We start from the raw sequence: 21,836 nt of genomic DNA, 5'->3' as shown, positions 1-21,836 counted from the left end.
TCTTAACTTCGATCCCTATTATTATTCATAGATTTAGTTGTTGTGTAGTGTAGCCTAATTTTGTATTTTTATTGTTTGTATATAAGTCATGTAATATTCCTTTCGCCTTTGTACTGAACGTTGCTTTTGTACCTCCTTTTTTAACGAATAAATATTAAAATTTTGGCACATGTATATGATTTGTCAGTGTGCATGCTCGTTACCTTGCAGTAGCCGACTGAGCTCGCGAAGTTCGATCCCTCTTCTGCAGAACCGTCCAAGCAGTATACGGACAGCAAAAGCAGAACGCCGCTTAAAGGAGAGATTGGTACAGGAGGTATTGATTTTATTGAATCTTTTTAATCATTACAATTAATTTTAGATTTACAACAATCACGTACTCTAAACCATACCAAAGAAAATTGAACAAATTGAACAAATTGGAGCATTATAAAACATCTTATTTTCTTAAATAAATCTATTATCAAATCTAAAATGTTATTAAAAATAAATATTTTTTGTTCAAATATTAATAATAGATTGAAATGATTCAATGTGAATATAAGAATTAAATAAATAAGATTGTTTTGATTTAAAATGTTAAATAAAAATCTAATGCCAACTTACACTTTTTATCTAACATTTCTCTTCATTCATAGGGTATAATTTCGGATGAAGATGAAGAAAGCCATTTAAGTCCTGCTGAACAGAGAGCACTAAAAGCAGAAAAACGTGCAGCATGGAGACAAGCACGGTTAAAATCTCTTGAACAGGTACAATATCTGTTTTATTATTTAATATGTCCTTTTATTAAACTTAACTATTCAAACAATATTTAGATTAATCATATTTTAGACGGTATTCAAATCAATTTATATATATTACATACTTATATTTAGGATGCCCTGCAAGCGCAAATAGTAATTAAAAAAATGAGTGAAATGATGGACACTACAAATAAAGGAGATACAATACAAGACTCTGTAGATACTGTCTCTCCTAGTCTTGAACCAGAAAAAGCAGCTGATGTAAGCATTCATAGCATACCCTTGCATCGACCATACTATCAGTAACTATGTAATCTAACGATGTGTTTGAAACAAATTAACCAGTATTTTACATCATACCAGTTTAACCTAATTGTTTACTAATTGCTTCTCTGCTCGTCTATGGTTCTAACTTAGTGTTTGTGTATTACAATGTTCTATAACTACAACGGTGCCTTGTTTGTCTTACTATCATAGTTCACTACGTTACGGCCGTCTAGTGCAGATTTTCCCAAACTTGCTGTACGCAGCAAAGTGGGTCCCCCTAAAGAGATACGCGAATCCGAAAAAGTAGTGGACGAGAAGGTCACTCGACGTACCGAGGAATATGTGGATGAGGTGACGGGTGAACGTCGTGTGCGAACGGTCGAATACGTCGAGAAGCTCATTGAGCGACAGGTACTATAAATACTAGAATTTGCACAGAATATAAGCACCAGAAATTCTCCGATCACATCACGGATTAGAAACGGTTTGAGTGGAAAGTATGAGCTACTTTTTAGATGGTAGATATTTTCAAAGTATTGTACTGGAACTTCAAAAATGTTTAACTAACATTTGACTGATATTAGATGGTTATTATCTCTATTTTATATGACTATATTTATTTGTAAAGTTTATAATGCTATACATATATTATACAAATTTAAAAATTTCGAAGTTTTGGTACAAACACCAATATAATAGAAATTAAATAAATCATCTAGGATAATATACGTAATTAATTCTATAAATATTGAAACTGATAATATAAATGCTGAATGAAGACCCACCGAAATGGTTGAAAAAGATATAATATGCATCAAAATTTGAGTACATTTTTAGTGAAGTTTTCAGATTTATACCTGTACCTTCTAATGCATTCATATATCTGCAGTCTGTGAAGGACAAATTGAAAAGATATACGCGTGTTTATGCATGCTCCTGCTAAAAATATTTTGCTTCAATGCACGAACTGTGATGGAGACATTAGTTCAATGGTTGTTTGTTGTTCCAAGAATCCCACACTGACCATGGAAGTGCAACCTGCACCACCTTGAGCAATTGATTTCATTTCCACTGATCACTAACAAACTCTTCTCACACTATTGGTAATGCTACTATTGGTTTTTCTTTAATAGTTTCTTAAGCATGTACAAGTAATATACCTTTCATATGATACATTATTGTAGTTATATTGGTGGTAATGGTACATGTTAAATATTGTTGTAATACTATCATGAATTTTATGTTTAAACTCATTTTATAATGTAGTGTACTTTTATGCATCATGTGTTTACTACATTAAAATTGGCAATTATGCACATTGATGCAAAAATTCGTTCATTTTATTCTAGTACTATATGGAACTTTTTTACATATGTAATGTATACATTTATGTAACTAGGTTGAAACTCTACGAGAAAAGATTATTTCGCTGGAGTTAAGTAATGCAGAGGATGAAATAGAAAGTATTACGGGTACAGGAGCAAGTGATGCAGAAAGCGAAAGTGAAGAAATTACTGGACAGTCTTCTGTTGTGAGTACTCCGCAAGAGAAAACTGAAACAATTATATCTTCAAGTGCCCCTGAAGGTGTTGCTCCTAAAATCAGTGCAAACACAGTTGTTGCTTCGAAGAAAAAGAAACGGAAACGTTCAAAGAGAGGTCGTCATTGATCTAAGATAAAAATATTGGTGCAAATAAAAAAAAGACACATACAAGGAAATTAGTGAATACTTCCTTGTTATGGTGTTGTGAAAGTGTGTTCCAATAATGCAAATTTTGTGTTATATCAATTTACATTGCATACTTCATATTTCAGACCCTTGCTGTATTGGTGCATGTAGTATTACAAATCATTCATTGTGCATTGCTTTTTTGAAGCATACACATATATGCATAAGATACAATTTTACATCCATTATTCAATGTAATTCGTTAGGTGCAGCCCAAACTACATTTAATTTTCACACAAGTCGTGCTATATTTTTGGTATTAACATACTGTTTTAAATAATACATTTTTTAATAGTATTAGTATGTTATACTTTCATTCAACTGGTGCAGCATAACAATTGATAAACAATTTTCATATTTCATATTTTGTAGAATTTGTACTTTGTATTAACTTTTTTCATGAAGTTTAACTTCTTATCGTAATGATAAAAATATGCCTCAATGTTGGAAATGTTTAAAATATTTAAAGTATTTAAAATGAAATCTTTTGTGGAGCTAATATGTAAAGTCGCAATAGTATTTTTACTATCAATAGTATTGTTACAATTATTTTATGAAATATATTTATCAAAGATATCTTAAAAATAGTTTCACGTGATTTAAAGTTTATATTAATTTATATAAAATGATAAACATTCCCTTTTACAATTTTTATTGCATTATTTGAGTACAGTTCATTGACTGTATTCATTTTAAGAAACATTATTCTTATTCTTAAATTGGTACTAATTTAAATAATATTCTTGCATTTGAAAAATACAAATAATTCCACTAAGAACAATTTAGGTGAAATACAGAAAATAATATTTTTATTGAAACAAATTAAACATTTTTATTAAATTATGATATAACATTTAATTGGTTTCAAATGTATGTAAAGTACATTATATTTAATTAGCATAAAAGTGAAAAAGTAATGTAAAACACATCTTATTGTGGTTTGTAAAGTATTTTATTTATTTTTCTGTAGAACTAAGTAAATTAATATATATGTTTCACAAAGCTATTTTAATCCAGTTTGGGATTCATTTTAAAACCACATATATTTAACCTCATTGTTGTATACCAACATTTTTTAATCATTCACCTTCAGAAACAAATGTATTCAAAGATATTCAGTTTAATGTCAAAGTTGCCACTAATTTAATGAATACAAGTATTCAACTTTTAAATTGTTTTAAATATACTAATACTAATGAAATTGTTTTTTGAATTTATTTGTTTTAATTTATTGATACTAATGTTTTTTATAGTTTGTCGTTGGTAAAATTTTAGTTTACAATTCATGAATGTAAGAATTGGGCTTGTAATTAATTAGTATTCTCGATTATGTATTCAATGCATACTAAAAAAACTAGGCAATCTGTAACGAAAAAAATGTAAAAATATTTAATATGTCAAATATGGAAAATTTATAGTTTAATTTTATCAAGATATGTAGGAATCAATTCCTAGAGACATTTATCTAGTTTTAAATTGCAATATGTTAAATAAAATGAAGAAAAATAGAAGATAATTTTATTATTTGTATTTTAGATGTAATTTTTTTATTCTCTCACATATTCACAGTAATAAAACGAATGGTCTTAAACATAAATGTGCCGTTTTATATAGATCATGTACATTTTTAAGAAAACAGACGATATTGTTAGTACAGTTCATTAAAATTATACATGTAAAATGATGTAGCATGTAACAAAAGAAAATACTGATTTAATCAAGTACATTTTTGACTGCGGTGTAAGGTGTGATTAAGAGGGTGGGACCAATCTATTACGTTAGTAGTAAGATTATATGAAAGAAAAACAAGCAACATTTTTTTGTTATGCTCATTATATGTGAATTTTATATCTATTGTCAACATTACAGTGACAATGATAAATTCATTAATGCTATTGCTTGTAAAAATTCTAAAACAATTGTACAGTGCCAATATAAAATATATCTTTATAAGAGTAATTTATAAACAGATAATTTTTAATAAATGAGGGATACAAAATTTATATATAATAATGAAGTCTTTTATTTAATTTATATTTCTATGTAATTTATCTGGAAAAAATTGTAATTGTAAAATATTTGAACACTATACTTACGTATCAAAAAGTCTTATTTTACGCTGTCTTGTAATCTTATGTTTTTTTAGTATGCAGAACAGAATCCCAATTACAAAATCTTATGTTTAGAGGTACTTTACATCAGTGTTACATGTAATGATAATAATTCTTATGTACTTCTAAAATCCTTTTATTTATTCCTACTTAAATAACAGATTATAAGGAAAATATTATCTTTTGTCATATACATTATATATTTTGATAATGTTACATAGTTTATTTTGTAAACAAATTTATGTAAACAAATTTCACCAGGTTGAAGCAACACAATTGAAGTAATAAAATAAAAATAAAAAGAAACATTGATCATATAATTAGGAACAAATGTTTATAATATTAGGTTGACAAGTAATAGATATAAATATATATTTATTTATCTGTTTTCTATTCAACAATATTTGTATGTTTTACAGTGTTACATATATAAATTTGTAAACAAGATAACATATATGTAAGTGCAAATTTACGATAAAAAATGTACAACCATATACCATACATTTGATTTTGATGCTTTAATAAGTAAGAAAGTGAATACAATTTTCTAACGTTTTTATACTTGCCCGTTTACTGCATGAAGGTAAATAAAATGTACACCATTCATAAAGATTAATATACTTTCTCTTTTTCATTACAGACTTTAATTATAATTTGCAATAATTTTATCTCTTTGGTGCAATAATACCCTCCAACTGTGTCTGAAAAAATTAATTTCATTAATATATACAATTTGTACATTTCATGTAGACTGGATAAAATAATCTCTTAAGAAATTTATCTATAATTAATACCAAATTGTAATATCTATATTGTTTAAGTATTTACTTTCAACTGTTGATTTGTTTTTTTAAGAAATTGTATTTCCTCCATATGTTTCTTTTCCTCTGCTTCCCTCAATTCAGCTGCTCTTTTTTGAGCCTGTTCAAATTTCTGTTTCAATTCAGCAACAGTTTTTTCCAAGTCATCTTTTTGCAACTGTAGTTCATCTGCAGTAGCAATTAAATCTTCTTTTCCTTGTTCAGCCTATAAAAATATTAGTAAAGATTTAATATTTCTTATCACTTACATCTTTGTACATTGATGAATACATACATACTTGTAGAGCTTTGCGCATACCAAAAGCAATGCTGCTTTGATATAAAATCTGATATGCAGATAACGTCATTTTAAGTTCATCACGAATTCTAAGTAAAAGTAAACCGCGTTCCGAGCAATTTACAGTGACCTGACGTATTATTTCATCTATCAAATAATATTTAATAATTTCAGCTTAAAAGTAATATTTAACTGCTACAGAATAGTCGTTAGATATTAAGAAAAAACTTTACCAAAACATTGTGTGTAAAGTTCCCTGCGAACTGGACAAATACCAGTTTCTCTCGCTTGTCTTTGTTGTAATCTCATATCAAGTTGTTCTTGTAAATTAATAACATCCAATCTTGTTGCTGGCGTACTTGATATCTAGATGCATTACGTACACAAAAATAGTTTATAATATAGAAAATTAGAGTAAGTTAGTTACATTTTTACAAAGAAAATCTAATTTACAAGAAAAAATGAATATCTTACTTGTTGAATCCATGTTTGACCATCTTCTTCCCATTGTTTAGGTGGTAAAATCCTATTCAGAATGTCGGTAGTTTCGCGTCGAATATCAACTGTAAAAGGAGTAGTTTGTACTTTACAAACTGTTGCTCCGATTTTTGGTGCCGTCTCTTTAGATACCTATCTTAATAGCAAAATACAGAATTAAAATTATGATCATTTTTTTAGCTATTTTAACACTATGTTTTTTTAATTATATGATTTTGTTGCCATTCATTGATTGATAAGCAATATATGTGTATTTATAACAATTGAACCTTTTCTGGTCGAATTGTATCTAAAACTGGGTTGTCGTATTTAACCAAAGTATCCATAGCAGAAATAGTACGATCCTTTATTGCTGTTGCCATTATTATTATGCTCCGTACACTTATACAACACAAAGTATGTTTTAATTATTATATTTATTTTAATTTACTGTATAGAAATTGAACTATTCAAAAAAACTGTTACTTACATTTTTGTAGTTTGTTTCTGCACCATAAAATATATCTCAAACTGTAAGTAATTTTAGCAATTGTCATAGTGATATTGATGTATCATGTGTTACCAAGTAACAATATATTAAGTAGGGAATAGAATTTAATAGAAATTAAATAATAAAAGTTTATTATTACAAACATAATAAAATTACATAAATTTAAAAATTATTCTATATATATATATATATATATATATTATTTTTTAAATATTATATAAATTTCTTATACAATCATTTCATATACAATAATACTACAAATGAAGTTAGATTTATTTCAAATCTACTTTTATTAGAAATATTTTTTTAACATAGCTTTCTCATTATAATTAGTTTAAAAAAGAGCACAAAATGTTAAAGTTCAGAGTGACTTTGCACAATTTTTGCTTCAAGATCCATATGAAGCTTTTCTACTGTTCTAGCATGCTTTTTTATATGTTGTTGCATGGTAAAATCATCTGAATCATAAGATTTCCCCTGACGTACAGCTTCTAAAGCAGCTGCTGTATGTAAATGACGTAACTTGAGTAGTCTTCCTTCGTAATGTTGAAGTTCCTCCTAAACATCAAAATAAAACATCAATGACATATTGAAGAAAAATAATTCTACTTAGTGCACACACATGCGCATAGAAGCTACATAAAATAATTGTATATATTATTACCTTCAGAGATGCACGTTCTTTTGGAGAAAATGATCCTTCTAATACAATTTGCCACAATCCTTGCACTTTTGGTTCTACAAATTCTTTATGATTTGGACCTGTAGCAGTTAATTTATCCAATCGATCATACCCATTTCTGAGTTCCAAGTGCCTTTCTCTAAAATGACATATTTGCCACTCGTTAAATGGTGGAACAAACTAAAAGAACCTACAAGCTATGACAACTACTAAGAAAGAACCAACGTTGAAGCCAGAAATACATATTTACATGGATATATAAAAATCTATGAGCTAAACAGTGTCTACATTATATCTCCTTGGTAATTGCCATCAGTTAACAGGATATAATTATATCACAATATTCACAAAAACGCATAAATACTAATGTTATTTATGTAGAAATGCTGTAACAGTAAAGACATATGTACATACCGAAGTAATTTTGCCTTTCCTAAATAATCTAATTTTTTCCCAAGAACATCATTAGAGCTTTCCTCTTTTTCTTCTATCATGTTCCAACTTTCTGGCTTATGATATAAACTATCTATAATACATGTTAAATGTGAAATTCATTTTACAATATTCCTGTTATAATTTATAATTTATTATTTGTATCACTAACTTTCATGTACTTCTGTATCTCCCATTTCTACATCTTTCAAAAGATTCATGTATTCGTCCACTTTATCCTGATGATGCTGGAACTCTTCTTTTAAAGTTTGTAGTTCTTCATCTGTTGAATAAAAATGTTTAGACATTTGTAATCAAGGTTTGTGGATTAAAACTATACATAAGATACTCACGTGTAAAGCCTGCGTATTCAGCTTTAGCCCACAACTTGTTCAATCTCTTATCTTTAAACATATCACTAGCAACATAGTTACTACCATCATTTAATGCTTTATGTTTCTTAAGTAATTTTGGATCCTCTGTGTCGTAAAAGTGTTCCAATAATCCGTATGTGCTCATAATCCCTTCAAATAAAGGAAAAATTCTTTAATTGAAAAAAATACAAGGTTCTATAATGGTTATATTATTATTACAAAGGAAATGACCTTGAATTACATAAATTTCTGACCTCATTCAAAATAATAAATAATAATAATTAATGTTTCTGTTAAATTACCAATAAGCTTCTTTCGCAAACGTGCCTCTTCTTCACCATTTAGATCTGTCCCATTGGATTTAAAATGCTTATACGCAACTTCTTCCTTATCGTGAATCTTTAAATCGCTGAATATTGACTGTAGCTTTATATCAGTCAAACGCTATCAGAAAATTACATTTTAAATATTTTCTTGAAACACATATAAATATATGTACTTTGTAATATATTAATACTCACATTTTTTGCTTTAACCCAAAGTACGTTTAATTTTGCCATACGAAATGGTTTGTCCAACTCACGAAGAGTGGGCATATATTTTGGTTCATTTGCTTCGAAGGAATATTTATTAAGAGCAATACCTGTATGAAATAATAAAATGCATAAGCTAAATGACAAACAAGTAGTAACTAAAAATGCCATTATTTCTTCTAAAATTCTTTAAGGAAAATAGATGAGTATACAGCACCCCTAACGTAAATATCTACCTAGTTTTCTTTTTCAATAAGTTTTCAGTTGTCACACGGCTAATACACTAGATGGCGTTACTTAAGCTTTATACTAGGTTATCAATCTAAAAACAATTACTTATTATTTATTAAATACGTATTGTGCGTTATTCAAATAAAATATGCAAAATATTGGTAAACATTTATTAAGGTTAATAGTAATAATAATTAATAATATTTAAGCTCCCTACCGAATCATTTATACAAATATTATGTTTACATATTTATTTCATATATGAATTTCAATATTGTTCAAAACATTTCAATTTATTACAAAAAAAAAAAAAAATAATTTAATACATAATTCAAATAAAAGCGCAATTATGAACAAAAGTTGTACGTTAACAGAATTTGATATATAAAACTGTATACATAAAAAATACAGAAAAGGCTAATATGCGTAAGAATAAAGTGATTGCAATTTGTTAACGTATAGTAATCAACTACCGTAAACTATGTTATAAAGTATATTTATATATTGCAATAATATTGTGTGTTTAAATCTTTTGTTTTTAAAGCATTATTTAAAGCTCAATATGCATAATTAATGTTTCATACATTAAAATTTAACTGCATGAAATACAATAATTATGGAGTATTAGTTCTCCAAATTTATTTTTCAATGTTATTTTTTATTTGATACTGAACAAAAATGCTTTTGAAATCTATTTTGCAACATTATTGCATATAAGCTTTTCTTTCCCAATTTCATAAATACACATAGCTACATTTTTGTAATCACAGTATGCATAAAATATGCTATATTTTTTAGAATGGATTGTGTCCTTGTGGAGGAGGATGATTGCGCGACAGAGTTGCATATCCACTGTAAGGAGCCAGAGGCATGGTTTGAAATGGATTATAACCCCCTGAAAATAAAACAATGAAAATAATGCACATTCTACAACATTATGTAGATTTTGAATAAGAATTCATAGTTATTTAAATTACTTTGTGCAGAATAAGGCATTGTTGCATATGGATTATACGTCGCAGGCATAGGCGGAGGCATGTATGCAGGATATGGTGTATTGGGTCCAACTCCGTACGGTACAGGCATTCCACCTTGGAAATGTGTAGGGTAAGGTAATTGTGATGATCCACTTTGTTCTGTTCCAGATTGATTTTGTCCAGGTGCTCCTAAGTATATTAAGGCCTTCAAAATTTAGTATACGAAAAATAGATTCATTGTGAAATACAATTTGTACCGCTATGATGAGCTGGAATGTTGGGAGTTGTAGCTGGACCACTATGACTTAAATTTGTTGTTAAATCTTTTAATAGTTCCTCTTTTTCGGTTTTTCGAGCAAAACAGAAATCTGATATTTTGTTTTGGAAGATCACTAGCAACTGCAAGAAGGAAATTACTTGCAGAATCAATGACATTATATATAATCAATAGAGACATTATAATCAATATCTTACCTGTGTTAAATCATTGTAAAATTTAGTACCTTCGTTCAAATTATTTTTCAATTCTTTAAATGCATCGTAAGCAGCTGCTAATTTACATAACATTGCCTCTCTTGAACTACCACTACCCGATTGTTCATTCGTAAATTCGGTGTGACATCTCTGCAATTATTTTTTATATCAGTATTATTGAAAGTATTCTAACCGTATATTGAAGAGAAAATTCATGTGTACTTGAATTTCTGTAATTAGTTGTTCTTGTCGAGAAACACTGTCTCTTATTTGCTTTTGCAACGGTCCATACGTTTTCCCTATATTTTCCACAGATAAATTTGGCTCATCAATGGCACCATCTTTAGTAAGCGCCGACAAAAATGTTGCTTTCATATCGGTAGTAGCAGATTTTATTTCACTTTCTATAACATCACGTTCTGCTTTTAATGTTTCAACCTTAAAAGGAAAATGAATGTCGTGATGTAAAAAAATTCAAATATCGTTAATATAGAGAAATTTATATAAAATCCTCACATCGTCCATTAGCTTCCTAAGTTGTACCACGGTATGACTTTCTTGAAGTGCTGATCCAGTTGGTACTGCATTAATCAAATCATCATCGTTTGAACTTAAAATTTCTATACCATTCCTATGATTTTCATAGTTTCCACGTATGGTCTACAGAATATAGTATTTGTTCTAAAATATTTTATATACGTACTAATTCAAAATTATTTTCTTATCGTCCTTATACTTACCTTATCAGCTATTACAGCATTGTTAATAATTTCACGATATTTTCGTAAATTAATCGTAAACTGTTCTGCCAAGCGAGTACTGGGTATTCTTGTCCAGCGCTCCTTAAATTGTTCCCTTAACTGATCGTCAGATTCGCGTTCTTCTTGAAGCATTCGCTCACACTGACAAAAAAAAGAATAATATCTCGTACATAATAAAACAAATAACTATAATAAATTTATTACCTCATCCAAAAGTTCCTTATTTCGTTGTAAGAGATCTGGCAATTCTTTCATAGCATTATCTAAAGCACTTATTCCACCTGCCTCTTTCACGTACTGAGCTTTTTCCAATAAAGATTGAGGTAACTCAGTTCCACTTGTATCTTCAATAGCTGCCGGTAAGTTTAAACTTGCTAAAATACTAAAAATATATTTATTGAAAATTAGACAGGTATGATGTATTTATAGAAATATTTGATTAATTACTATACCTATTTAGAACTTGTGTCATTTCACGTAGTTTTGAAATTTCTGAATTAACCAATTCATTGCGACGAACCTCGTACGATGACAGTGCATGATGAACACTAACAGGCAATAAATCAGCAAAAAGATCTAAAGACGCAAAATTTATAGAAAACAATTGTACATAAAAAAAAAAGTATTTAACCAGCTACATTATCACATATAATAAACCTTTAAAATTCAAGCTGAAAATTTCAGGTAGCGGTAACAATTTTGCAACATTAGCTCTCTTCACAGGCTCTAAAGACTTTACATCTGGTATTCTTTCATGATAGATAAAATCGTTATCTTTCTTCGCTTCTGTAAGATTCCTTTGAGCTCTGTTAGCATATTCTTGGAACAAATTAGGTTTATTTGAGCGTTGTTGCGCCACTTTGAATAGTTCCACAGCATGCTGAGAACATGTATCTTAGTTATTATTTTGTATATAAAAATATAATTGCAATATTTCTAATTTACAGCTTAATGCAGTATTGATCACTTTATTTACAGTAAATAATACTACCTCTAATCTAGCAATTTCTTCTCCGATTGATTTATTATTTTTACAGACCAATGACTGATAAAATTCAGCCATTGCCCGATACCCAGCTTGTTTTCCTGTTATCTGTATTAGCGTATTGAAAATAATTACTCAGTATCTGACTTACATAAATATTGTAAGTAAATAAAATTTTATACACACACCAATGGAATCCATTCTTTGTCCCAAAATGCTCTGAAAATCTCTTTCTGAAACAACTTTAATGCATCTGCATATAATTCCTCTGCTTGTGCAGCTAATTTAGCAACAATTCCATCTTTCATGGCATCATGAATTGCTTTATATACAAATATTTCCTGAGCTTGAGCAAGCATTAATGATGATAATGCACCTAATGTTTCTGGACTAATATCAGGTGTTGGTTCTTGTTGAATGGCTATCATAACATTTCCTTTTAGATAATTAAAAATACCAGCAGATTGCTACAATTTATACACTAGTTTAATATGCATAAATATTTAAAATTTTTCAAATTAATTATTATATATAGTTGCTGTAACTGATATACAAACTTGAAACAATTTTGCTGCCAACTTCAATCCTTCATCGCTCTCCAATGATTGAGTTGCTGCTATTGAACTTTGCAAAGCAGCAATATTGAATAATACGCATACTTTTTCATATGCCAATGTGCTAATTGCTAACAATGTCAAATAACATTATGATTATAATATTTTTATATACCATTAATGATTAAATAAAAAATACCAATGTAATTGATAATGACTTTATCTTATCTGTTACACATTTGTCATTAAGTCAAAGTTCAAATAAAATTAATCTTTGCTATTTTATAAAAATATTATAAATTGAAAATTATGGTACATATATTAAAAATCTTACTTAAACTAAGTTTTCCACCAAATATGGTACGGTCAAATGCATCTTTCCACTTAAATGGAATTTGTAATTCATGAGCAGAAATCTTACTTTCCAGTGCAGACAACTGATCATAATAACTGAAAAAGAAAAATATATGTTTTTATTTCTAATACTCTACTGACTACACTAATACAGTACTGACTGCACACACATTCGAGTATATTATACCATTTACAAATATCAGTAACATTATAATTAACTCGTGATAATGTTCTAATCAACTCATACCAAAAACCACGCCAGCAGTGTGAATCCAGAACACTTTGAGCAATTTTAGCTATTTCTTTCCATTATAATGATATACATTAGATATTTTCTAAAGATAATTTTTAACGAAATACTGTAATTACAATCGAAACAATATTTAATTAAAGATGACTCATACCTGTATATAACCTCCAACGAACTTTCATATTTCTCGAAAGCTCTCCACAAAGCGTTGTTTCTTAATTTACTAAACTCACTGATCGATTCTGTATAATCCTTTTGATTGCCAGCACCGTTATATGTTGATTTAATAACGTTCGTAAGTGGTTTAATGACATCTACGTCAGATGGTTTCTTCAACGGTACCGGAATTAACTCAGCCATTTTAACGTATGAGCAAATGGAAGTAAGTATCTAAATACGTTAGATCACTTTTATTGGCTGTATTTCATGATGCGATATTAAGACATTCTATATCTCAATGTAAATTTACATGTACATAATGTGTTAAAATTTCTAAGCTAGATGAAATTTTAAATACAAAGATTTAAATTACTATTTTAAATAGTAGACATCAAACAAATAAACCTAAATAAAATAGTATTTTATTTCAATCTTATATATATAACAACGATTTAGCATAAAATATAAACTATTTACTATTTACTATTTGAATGATATACTTTATTCATCTCTATAAAAGAGTTTTACTTATAAAATCTTTATATACTTAAGAGAGAACGTAATATATATGTAAATTTTAGATATAATATATTTTGATATTAATTTTTAAAAGTGAATTAATCGTTACATCTGATTCCAATGTTTAAAGTATTTTTGGGTACATTTAATTCTTTTTTATACAACAGTGCATTTTTATTTTGATTTTGTAAAAAGAATTATATTTCGATTTAAAATAAAAATGCAAACGAGATGTAATTATTTTGTTTAATATTTATGATACACGTTACATAAATATTAAAGTCTTCGTATAAAAAGATTCAAAAAATAATATTGTAATTTTTTTGAAAATAATTTATTTCGTCCAATGCGAACGTAAAGTGTGTTTTGAATAAATAAATCGCGATGTGAATAGTTTCCTTTAAAATCATTAAAAGAAAACAAGACTTTATGTACGGATACATGTTTTCATTAATTATGAAGTAGTGCACATACGTCGCTGCTGTCACAAACTATCTGCGTCATCTCTAGATATTTGTAGATGAGATTTTTATAAGTGTTTTTGATGCAGCTTTAATTTCGTTCTGTTGCAATTTGTACAAATTGAGGTGAGGATAGTGATACACAATTAAGAAGAAAGTAAGAAGAATTGTGGCAGTGTGAATTTTACTTTACAATATATCGGAAAATATACGGAATTATTAGCTCCATAGGGATTTCTGTGATATCTGTAAATAACATTCGCTTGCCACATTGGAAAATACTGAAAAAGTAATACAAATATATTCCAGTTACATAGGGTCCTATTCATCTTATTTTGAAAGTTTACTCCTGAACTGTGGTGTGGCAAAAACATTGTGGATTTCACCTTGGAATCGTTAATACGAGATCAGGATTTTCTGTTTTTGTTTATAAACGATCAATTTTAGAAAACTTTAGAAAAAAGTAATTGTATCATTATTTCGTACATTCCTTTAATTAACAAAGAATTAACTATTTTTAATATATATTATTCATTATTTATAATTATAATTGATGTGTAACAAATGCAAATATGCCTAATGAATTATTTATTACTGTCAAACATATGTGAACAATTGTTCCTCATATCTCTTGCAATGATATTAACATTGTTTTATTATTTATGTATATTCATCTTATTTACACAGGTTAATCCCAAATTATAGAAATGACTCTTATCGAGGGTGTTGGAGATGAAGTCACAAATTTTTTTATTATTGTGGTTGTCCTCTTAGTAGGCTGGCTTGCCTGGTGTTCCACCAGTATTGTAGATCAACCATTAATACGCACAGTACTTATACTGCAACATCGAACACGCATACGCATTGCTGAATTGCGATCTAATCATCAGAATGCAAGTATTGTTAATAGGGCTCCAAATTTGGAGATATCAGAGGAAGAATCTGTAGAACCAATTGCTGAAGATAATAGCGATAATTTACAAAGTTGTCCAGAACCATCTGTTGCAGGTGATATGTCCTATTTAAAAAATACTTCTATAAAAATAATAATAATGTCAGAATTATTAATTGTCTGTTATAATAGACACAAATGGAGGAATTTCTCCAGAAACACGTAGAATGTCTGAAGCAACCGCTACAGAAGAAGTACTTATTGAAGCTATGGACTCATTTAATAATGATAGTACACCTTTATTGCAAAGACAAACCAAAATAGATGCCACTGAGGAAACAAGTATATCAACATCAGCATGTACTGATACTGTAGAACACCAACCTGAAAATCTTTCGACAAATGATGCTAATGAAATAAGCATAAAACTGAAGTTTATAAATGACGATCAGAAAGTGGTAACCGGTAGCCTTAAAGAGCAGCTTGGAGACTTTAAAAGGTTACTGCTATTTCATATTGTAGATTGTTTAAAAGTTTATGAAAAGTACAATACTTAATAGACCTTTATATTTTTGCAGAAGGCATTTTCAAATTGAACTTGAGGCACAAAAATTGGTGCGCTTAGTTTTTAAAGGTTGTGTATTGCAACCTGATAGCCAAACACTGGAGCGATGCGGTTTATATAACAACTGTATAGTTCATTGTTTGATACATCAGCCTCGACCAAGCCCTGTCCCACCTCAGACCTCGACATTAGATAATTCGTCGACAATTTATTTTATTCCTCAGTCACTTTCAGATATGTCTGCAACGTTAGCAGATATACCTACTGCTAGAGAAATTAGTTCAGTACATAACGAGTGGGATTTGAGTAGATTCTTATTCAGCATTTTGACTATTATGATAGGTTTTGCTTGGTATGCTTTGTACCATTGCGCTCAACTTTTTACTGCAACTATTACACTATCATTGTACGCGATCACTGTAATTTTCACTGTTTCGTTATTCAGTCACTTCTTCCCTGACCAAGACATCAGAAATATCGAGTAAATTTGAACTAGATTTACCGAAAAACACTTTAAGATATTATTTTAAACATGATTTTGTTACATTGATATCATTTGAACACACTTGTTCCTGACATTAAAAAGATCATAATGGGCAATATTGCGATTTTGACCAATGGTTTAAATTAATTCGTATTTAGGTATTGATGCATTTCAGTTGTAATAAATTTGTATGCATTAAGTTCAAAATTAATTTATATATTTGAAAATGATGTTTCTTGGGTTAGCATAATATTATGATCAGAAAAGGAAGTATGTATATTGTGACGTTAAATTTATATCAAGAAATCAATTCTTTAGTAACTAGTCAACATTTGTTCATTTAGATATATTTATGAAATTAATCTTTGATAAATATTATTCAATTGTTGAATTAGTTATAATAAATACTATAATTATTATAGTAATACTATGGTTACAATGGTGCTGTATTATATTACTTTCAAGCGAGCATTTGTTATATATTTACACGTTTGTAATTCTTTTATTGGATTTGAAAGTTACATCATGCACTTGTAACTTAAATCTGGATAAGCTATATATGATTATAGGTTGCAGTTCGCTTTGGGACAAAGTATGTTTAATTTCCATGTAAAAAATTATATTCTTGTAAACTTTTTAAAATTTACAATTCTCAAATGAAAGTTACATATGGAGATAATTTGTTTTCTAGCACCATAGCACCATTATATTCATTGTTCCAGAAAAATAACTAAAATCATCGAGGATGTATGTGTACATAATTCGCAATGTATTAAAACAATCACAATTGTAACTTGCTACAAGATACACTTCATATTACTTCCAGAAAAAGAAATTTCATTGTTATCTCTGACAAAGGATGTCAGTAAAGACAGTGATTCGTAATTACCTCTATAATTCACTGTACTATAGTAGTTTGTAGAAAACTGTAATTACAAAATATCATTACAATTGTTTTACTAAATGTGAATAAATGTCTATTTATTCGATGTTTTCTTGCATTAGTAATATTTTCTAGTCTGTGACTTAAGTTAATGTAAATAAAAGTTTATGTTTCGTCTAAATTTAACGAAATTGGAATACGAATTTAATGGTATAAAAATGTATTTAAACATTGTATAATTTATAGTCATTTATTATTTTTTAATCGTACAAAACAATTACAGCTATATATTGCTCTTTTGCAAAAAACACAAATAACGACATATAGTCTTTTATGCTAAAATAAATAATTACTTCTTAGACAAAGTTAGCAAACTGAAATTTATATTCAAACGCAGTGCATGGTTTGTAGTGTATTTCGCACGATCTTTATTCGGATTTCAATAGAACCATTTAAATCTAAAAAATATTTTGGAAGGATGTACATGAATAAAAGGTAAATAAATAATGAATGAGAAACTCACTTTTTAAATTAAAATTAACTTAATTGCAAAGTCTTTCCATGTAATTGACTTAACATTGGAGGTAAAGGTTCAGACATGTTTACTTTATCAAAGAAAAGACATAATCGTTGTTTTAACATTGAATGATCTAAATTAAAGTTGCCTTTTGGATTTTCTAACAGAATAGTACCTTTTTCTGTAGCACTGTTGACATTAACAAATTTACAAACTGGATATTCTATTGCTGTAATTGATTGAATTGCAGGTGAATTAACCTTTTTTATTTCTATAGTTTGTTTATGCAACAATGAAATGTTAGTTAATTCCAACATCAGCTTATTATTAATATACAAATCATACAGACAACCATGAATACCAAATATTAATTCAATTTCACCTTTTAATTGTTCGTATGAAATTGGAACTAATGACTTTGGAGTTTCTAATAAAACAGTTCCTAAGCAATTAGTTGCACCAAATCTTGGTTTTATATCTATAAGTTTAACATTTACATATTTTAATAAAGTTTCCATATTCGTTTTATTATTTTGCACTTGAAGCTCAGTTTTTGCTAAAATAAGTTCTATGTCCACTCCTTTGATATTTTGCTTTTCTTCAATAATTATACTTGCATTACTAGGAATTTTAAATATATCTTCTTGTGGTGTTTTAGTTGCATTTTCAATAAAATCTTTGTGACTAACAATCACTTTTGCCAAATTACTACCTTTGTCTTGTATTTTATAATATACAATCGCTTCATCTGAGGGTACCAATTGAGCTTTCTTTCGCAATTTTTGAACTCTATTAATTATTTCCCTTGCTACTCCTTCATTATGCATACTTTCGTCAGGAGTAACATCCAACAGAATTAAAATATTTCCTTCACTATGGGCTTCATATTGCTTAGATAGTTGTTCAGCAGCTGAACCAGTGAAACTAAACATCAAACGTAAATCTTGCTCTTCCAATTTATGACCCTGTACAATAATTTCTTTTGTTGTAACAAATGTTTGTAATTGTTCATCAGAAAGTGTTTTAATAGCTTGAGTAATGGATTTGAATTCTCCCTTAAGGCGTGCTCCAAGTATTTTGTGATTCGGTTCTGCTCTCAGTGTAACACCATACTTTTGTTTGTCTGTAGTAATTGTTAGTTCCTTTAAATTAAGTTCTTCAAGAATATAAGACTTCAAAGAGACTATTTCTTCCAATACTTCAGCATCCTGGTGAATTACCACAACTTCAGGCAATGGATATTTCACAGGAATTGTTTTCCTATCTCTTAAAATACGTCCTAACTCAACGACAATTTGCATATATGATACTGCTTTTTCAATATTTTCATCGATTAATTCTATACAAGATTCTGGTATCATTTGATAGTGAACACTATCCATATTAGTTTTTGATGGTGGAAGTACTTTCACCAAACGTTGGTACATAAATTCTGTTAAGAATGGTATAAAAGGTGCATTTATACGTACCATGGCATAGAGAACAGAAAATAAAGTATTTAATGCTTGTTGACAATCAGTTACACCACCATCACCTTTTATGCGCTTTCTGTTCATTCGCACATACCAATTAGTAAGATTATCTATATATTTCACCAAATGAGGCACTACCGTGTATAATTTGTAAGATTGCATTTCTTGTTTAACAAACTGCAATAATGTTTGCGTAAAGGATAAAATCCATCTATCCATTATATTATTAGAATGTACATTTTTAGCCTCATCATATTCAAAAGTAATTTTTTCTTCTCTTTCAAATCGCTCAATATTTTGTATTAAGAATCTAAATGCATTGTACCATGGTAAAAATACATCTTTTATAACATCTCTAACTCCTTCTTCCTTAAATCGTAGATTTTCAGCTCTTACAACAGGAGAATTAATTAAGTACAAACGTAGAGCATCTGCTCCATACTTATTAACAATGTCTATAGGGTCTGGATAATTTTGTTTGCGTTTTGACATTTTTTGTCCATCAGATGCTAAAATTAAACCATTAGCAATAAGATTTTTGAATGGAGCTTTTCCAAAAAGTGCAGTTGATATAACTAAAAGAGTATAAAACCATCCACGAGTTTGATCAATACCTTCCCCAATAAAATCAGCTGGAAAACTTTCTTCAAACTCTTTTCTATGTTCAAAAGGGTAGTGCATTTGTGCATATGGCATAGAACCAGACTCAAACCAGCAATCAAAAACTTCAGGTATACGTTGTAAAGGTGGATATCCCACTCTATTTGAGGGTATAGTTAAGTGATCTATAGATTCCCTATGAATGTCTGTCACTTTTGTGTTGGTTAATTTTTCTAATTCTGCAATACTTCCTATGCATACAACTTCTTGTCCATCTTCCGAGACCCACAAAGGAATTGGATTGCCCCAATAACGATTTCTGCTAATGGCCCAATCACGTGCATCTTTTAACCAATTACCAAATCGTTTTTCTTTGACAGAATCCGGTATCCAATAAGTATTACTATTGGCTGCTATAAGTTCATCCTTTATAGCTTCTACTTTCAAGAACCATGAAGGAATGGCTTTATATATTAATGGAGTATCGGATCGCCAACAATATGGATAACTGTGTTTAGTGGTACTATTATGAACTAATCGTTTATTTGCTTGAAGATATTTGATTATTTCTTTGTCAGCATCTTTTACATATATTCCAACAAAATCACTGACTGGTTCTACAAAACATCCAAGGCTATTGATAGGACATACAATTTCTTGATCTTTTGTTATAATACCAGCTTTTAAACAACATCGATAATCATCCTCACCAAAGTAAGGAGCTTGATGAACTATACCTGTACCAGTCTCTGCAGTAACATATGTATCATTTAATACTACAAAGGCACCTTTTTCTCTTAAATTTTGAAAATATGGAAATGGAGGTTCGTATATCTTTCCTTTTAAATCAGATCCTTTTCTTTTATTTTGTATAGTATATACATCTGAAGATTTATATACAAGTCCTAAATTTGATTCCAATATAATATAAATATTACCAGAAGAATTATCTTTAACTTCTACATATTCAAAATTAGGATTACAACAAAGTGCCAAGTTGCTAGGTAAAGTCCAAGGTGTGGTAGTCCAAGCAAGAATAGAAATACCTGGCTCATCTACTAAAGGAAAAGATACAACTATAGAGGGGTCGAGAACGTCTTTGTAATTTTGTCCCGATTCAAAATTAGACAATGGTGTGTTACAGCCAGTAGAAAAAGGCATTACTTTAACACCCTGGTACACTAGACCTTTATTATAAAGCTCCTTGAAAATCCACCAGACAGATTCCATATACCAGGGGTAGAATGTTTTATAATCATTCTTAAAATCTATCCATCTGCCAGTTCTACTCACGATTATTTCCCATTCAGTTGCATACCGCATTACAATATTTCTACATTCTTTATTATAATTTTCTATTCCCATTTTAGCGACGTCATCAGGACCTTTTATGTCCAAAGTTTTATCTATTTCAAACTCGACAGGTATGCCATGGGTGTCCCAACCAAATTTTCTTTCCACATGAAAACCAGATTGATGAGCATATCGTGTTACAATATCCTTAATCGTGCCTGCAAGTATGTGTCCGTAATGAGGTAATCCAGTAGCAAAAGGTGGACCATCGTAAAATGTATATTTCGGTTTTCCTTTTGACCGTTTCAAGCAATTTTGAAAAGTATTGAGCTTTTTCCACAACTCCAATATGATTTCCTCTTCCCCGGGGAAATTGATCGTCTCTGGAAGTTTTTCTTTCATTTTTAAAGAAACCTCAACTACTTCGCGACTATTCGGCACCGGT

The 21,836-nt window shown here is 29.0% G+C and overlaps 6 protein-coding genes across 18 annotated transcripts in view; 2 read left to right on the top strand and 4 right to left on the bottom strand.

Annotated features, from left to right (window-relative positions):
* The window catches only part of Scrib (scribble planar cell polarity protein), a 35,783-nt gene extending 32,579 nt beyond the window's left edge, over positions 1 to 3,204 (top strand). For 2 of the 10 annotated variants that reach the window (XM_076317481.1, XM_076317489.1), the window contains 5 exons: positions 211 to 316; positions 639 to 752; positions 879 to 1,007; positions 1,224 to 1,424; positions 2,413 to 3,203. In XM_076317481.1, the coding sequence (XP_076173596.1) occupies positions 211 to 316; positions 639 to 752; positions 879 to 1,007; positions 1,224 to 1,424; positions 2,413 to 2,682 (820 nt within the window). In that variant the 3' untranslated portion in view covers positions 2,683 to 3,203. Of the gene's footprint in view, positions 1 to 187; positions 317 to 638; positions 753 to 878; positions 1,008 to 1,223; positions 1,425 to 1,902; positions 2,117 to 2,412 lie in introns of those variants that run through there. The other 8 variants (XM_076317482.1, XM_076317486.1, XR_012992885.1 and 5 more) reach the window with 7 other exon arrangements.
* A 2,211-nt stretch (positions 3,205 to 5,415) lies between these two features.
* Positions 5,416 to 6,811, bottom strand: Dnali1 (Putative inner dynein arm light chain, axonemal Dnali1). The gene is made up of 6 exons (XM_076318415.1): positions 6,719 to 6,811; positions 6,426 to 6,581; positions 6,185 to 6,317; positions 5,953 to 6,098; positions 5,682 to 5,879; positions 5,416 to 5,554 (listed from the first exon to the last, which is right to left on the bottom strand). Exons 1-6 carry the CDS (start codon positions 6,809 to 6,811, stop codon positions 5,519 to 5,521), a joined length of 762 nt encoding a protein of 253 aa, XP_076174530.1. The 3' UTR covers positions 5,416 to 5,518.
* Positions 6,812 to 7,205: 394 nt separating this feature from the next.
* On the bottom strand, positions 7,206 to 9,202 carry LOC143150020 (alpha-2-macroglobulin receptor-associated protein). The gene is made up of 7 exons (XM_076318003.1): positions 8,949 to 9,202; positions 8,730 to 8,871; positions 8,407 to 8,577; positions 8,226 to 8,336; positions 8,036 to 8,147; positions 7,604 to 7,760; positions 7,206 to 7,497 (listed from the first exon to the last, which is right to left on the bottom strand). The coding sequence occupies exons 1-7, from the start codon at positions 9,129 to 9,131 to the stop codon at positions 7,294 to 7,296; spliced, it is 1,080 nt and encodes a 359-aa protein (XP_076174118.1). The 5' UTR covers positions 9,132 to 9,202; the 3' UTR covers positions 7,206 to 7,293.
* Positions 9,203 to 9,797: 595 nt separating this feature from the next.
* On the bottom strand, positions 9,798 to 13,923 carry Alix (programmed cell death 6-interacting protein-like protein AliX). Its single transcript, XM_076317497.1, has 15 exons — positions 13,701 to 13,923; positions 13,277 to 13,392; positions 12,946 to 13,073; positions 12,577 to 12,855; positions 12,395 to 12,496; positions 12,061 to 12,283; positions 11,856 to 11,979; positions 11,608 to 11,785; positions 11,383 to 11,544; positions 11,159 to 11,302; positions 10,865 to 11,080; positions 10,643 to 10,792; positions 10,426 to 10,567; positions 10,169 to 10,357; positions 9,798 to 10,086 (listed from the first exon to the last, which is right to left on the bottom strand). The coding sequence occupies exons 1-15, from the start codon at positions 13,904 to 13,906 to the stop codon at positions 9,986 to 9,988; spliced, it is 2,460 nt and encodes an 819-aa protein (XP_076173612.1). The 5' UTR covers positions 13,907 to 13,923; the 3' UTR covers positions 9,798 to 9,985.
* On the top strand, positions 13,790 to 17,615 carry LOC143149821 (transmembrane and ubiquitin-like domain-containing protein 1). 4 transcript variants are annotated; one of them, XM_076317499.1, is made up of 5 exons: positions 14,681 to 14,811; positions 14,995 to 15,148; positions 15,373 to 15,693; positions 15,770 to 16,076; positions 16,156 to 17,615. In XM_076317499.1, exons 3-5 carry the CDS (start codon positions 15,393 to 15,395, stop codon positions 16,625 to 16,627), a joined length of 1,080 nt encoding a protein of 359 aa, XP_076173614.1. In that variant the 5' UTR covers positions 14,681 to 14,811; positions 14,995 to 15,148; positions 15,373 to 15,392; the 3' UTR covers positions 16,628 to 17,615. The 4 variants fall into 4 exon arrangements, with proteins under 4 accessions (XP_076173617.1, XP_076173613.1, XP_076173614.1 ...); XM_076317502.1 differs by lacking the exons at positions 14,681 to 14,811; positions 14,995 to 15,148 and adding an exon at positions 13,790 to 13,928; XM_076317498.1 differs by lacking the exon at positions 14,995 to 15,148 and having other exon boundaries at positions 14,672 to 14,811.
* The window catches only part of Ilers (Isoleucyl-tRNA synthetase), a 4,801-nt gene continuing 122 nt past the window's right edge, over positions 17,158 to 21,836 (bottom strand). The window contains exon 1 of the mRNA XM_076317496.1: positions 17,158 to 21,836. This exon is cut by the window's right edge and continues 122 nt beyond it. Coding sequence (XP_076173611.1) covers positions 18,047 to 21,793 — 3,747 coding nt within the window. The 5' untranslated portion in view covers positions 21,794 to 21,836 and the 3' untranslated portion in view covers positions 17,158 to 18,046.

This window comes from Ptiloglossa arizonensis, chromosome 8, assembly GCF_051014685.1.
Source record: "Ptiloglossa arizonensis isolate GNS036 chromosome 8, iyPtiAriz1_principal, whole genome shotgun sequence".
Taxonomy (NCBI): Eukaryota; Metazoa; Arthropoda; class Insecta; order Hymenoptera; family Colletidae; genus Ptiloglossa; species Ptiloglossa arizonensis.
Note: the sequence above shows the minus strand (reverse complement) of the source record. Positions and strands in the feature narration are given on the sequence as shown.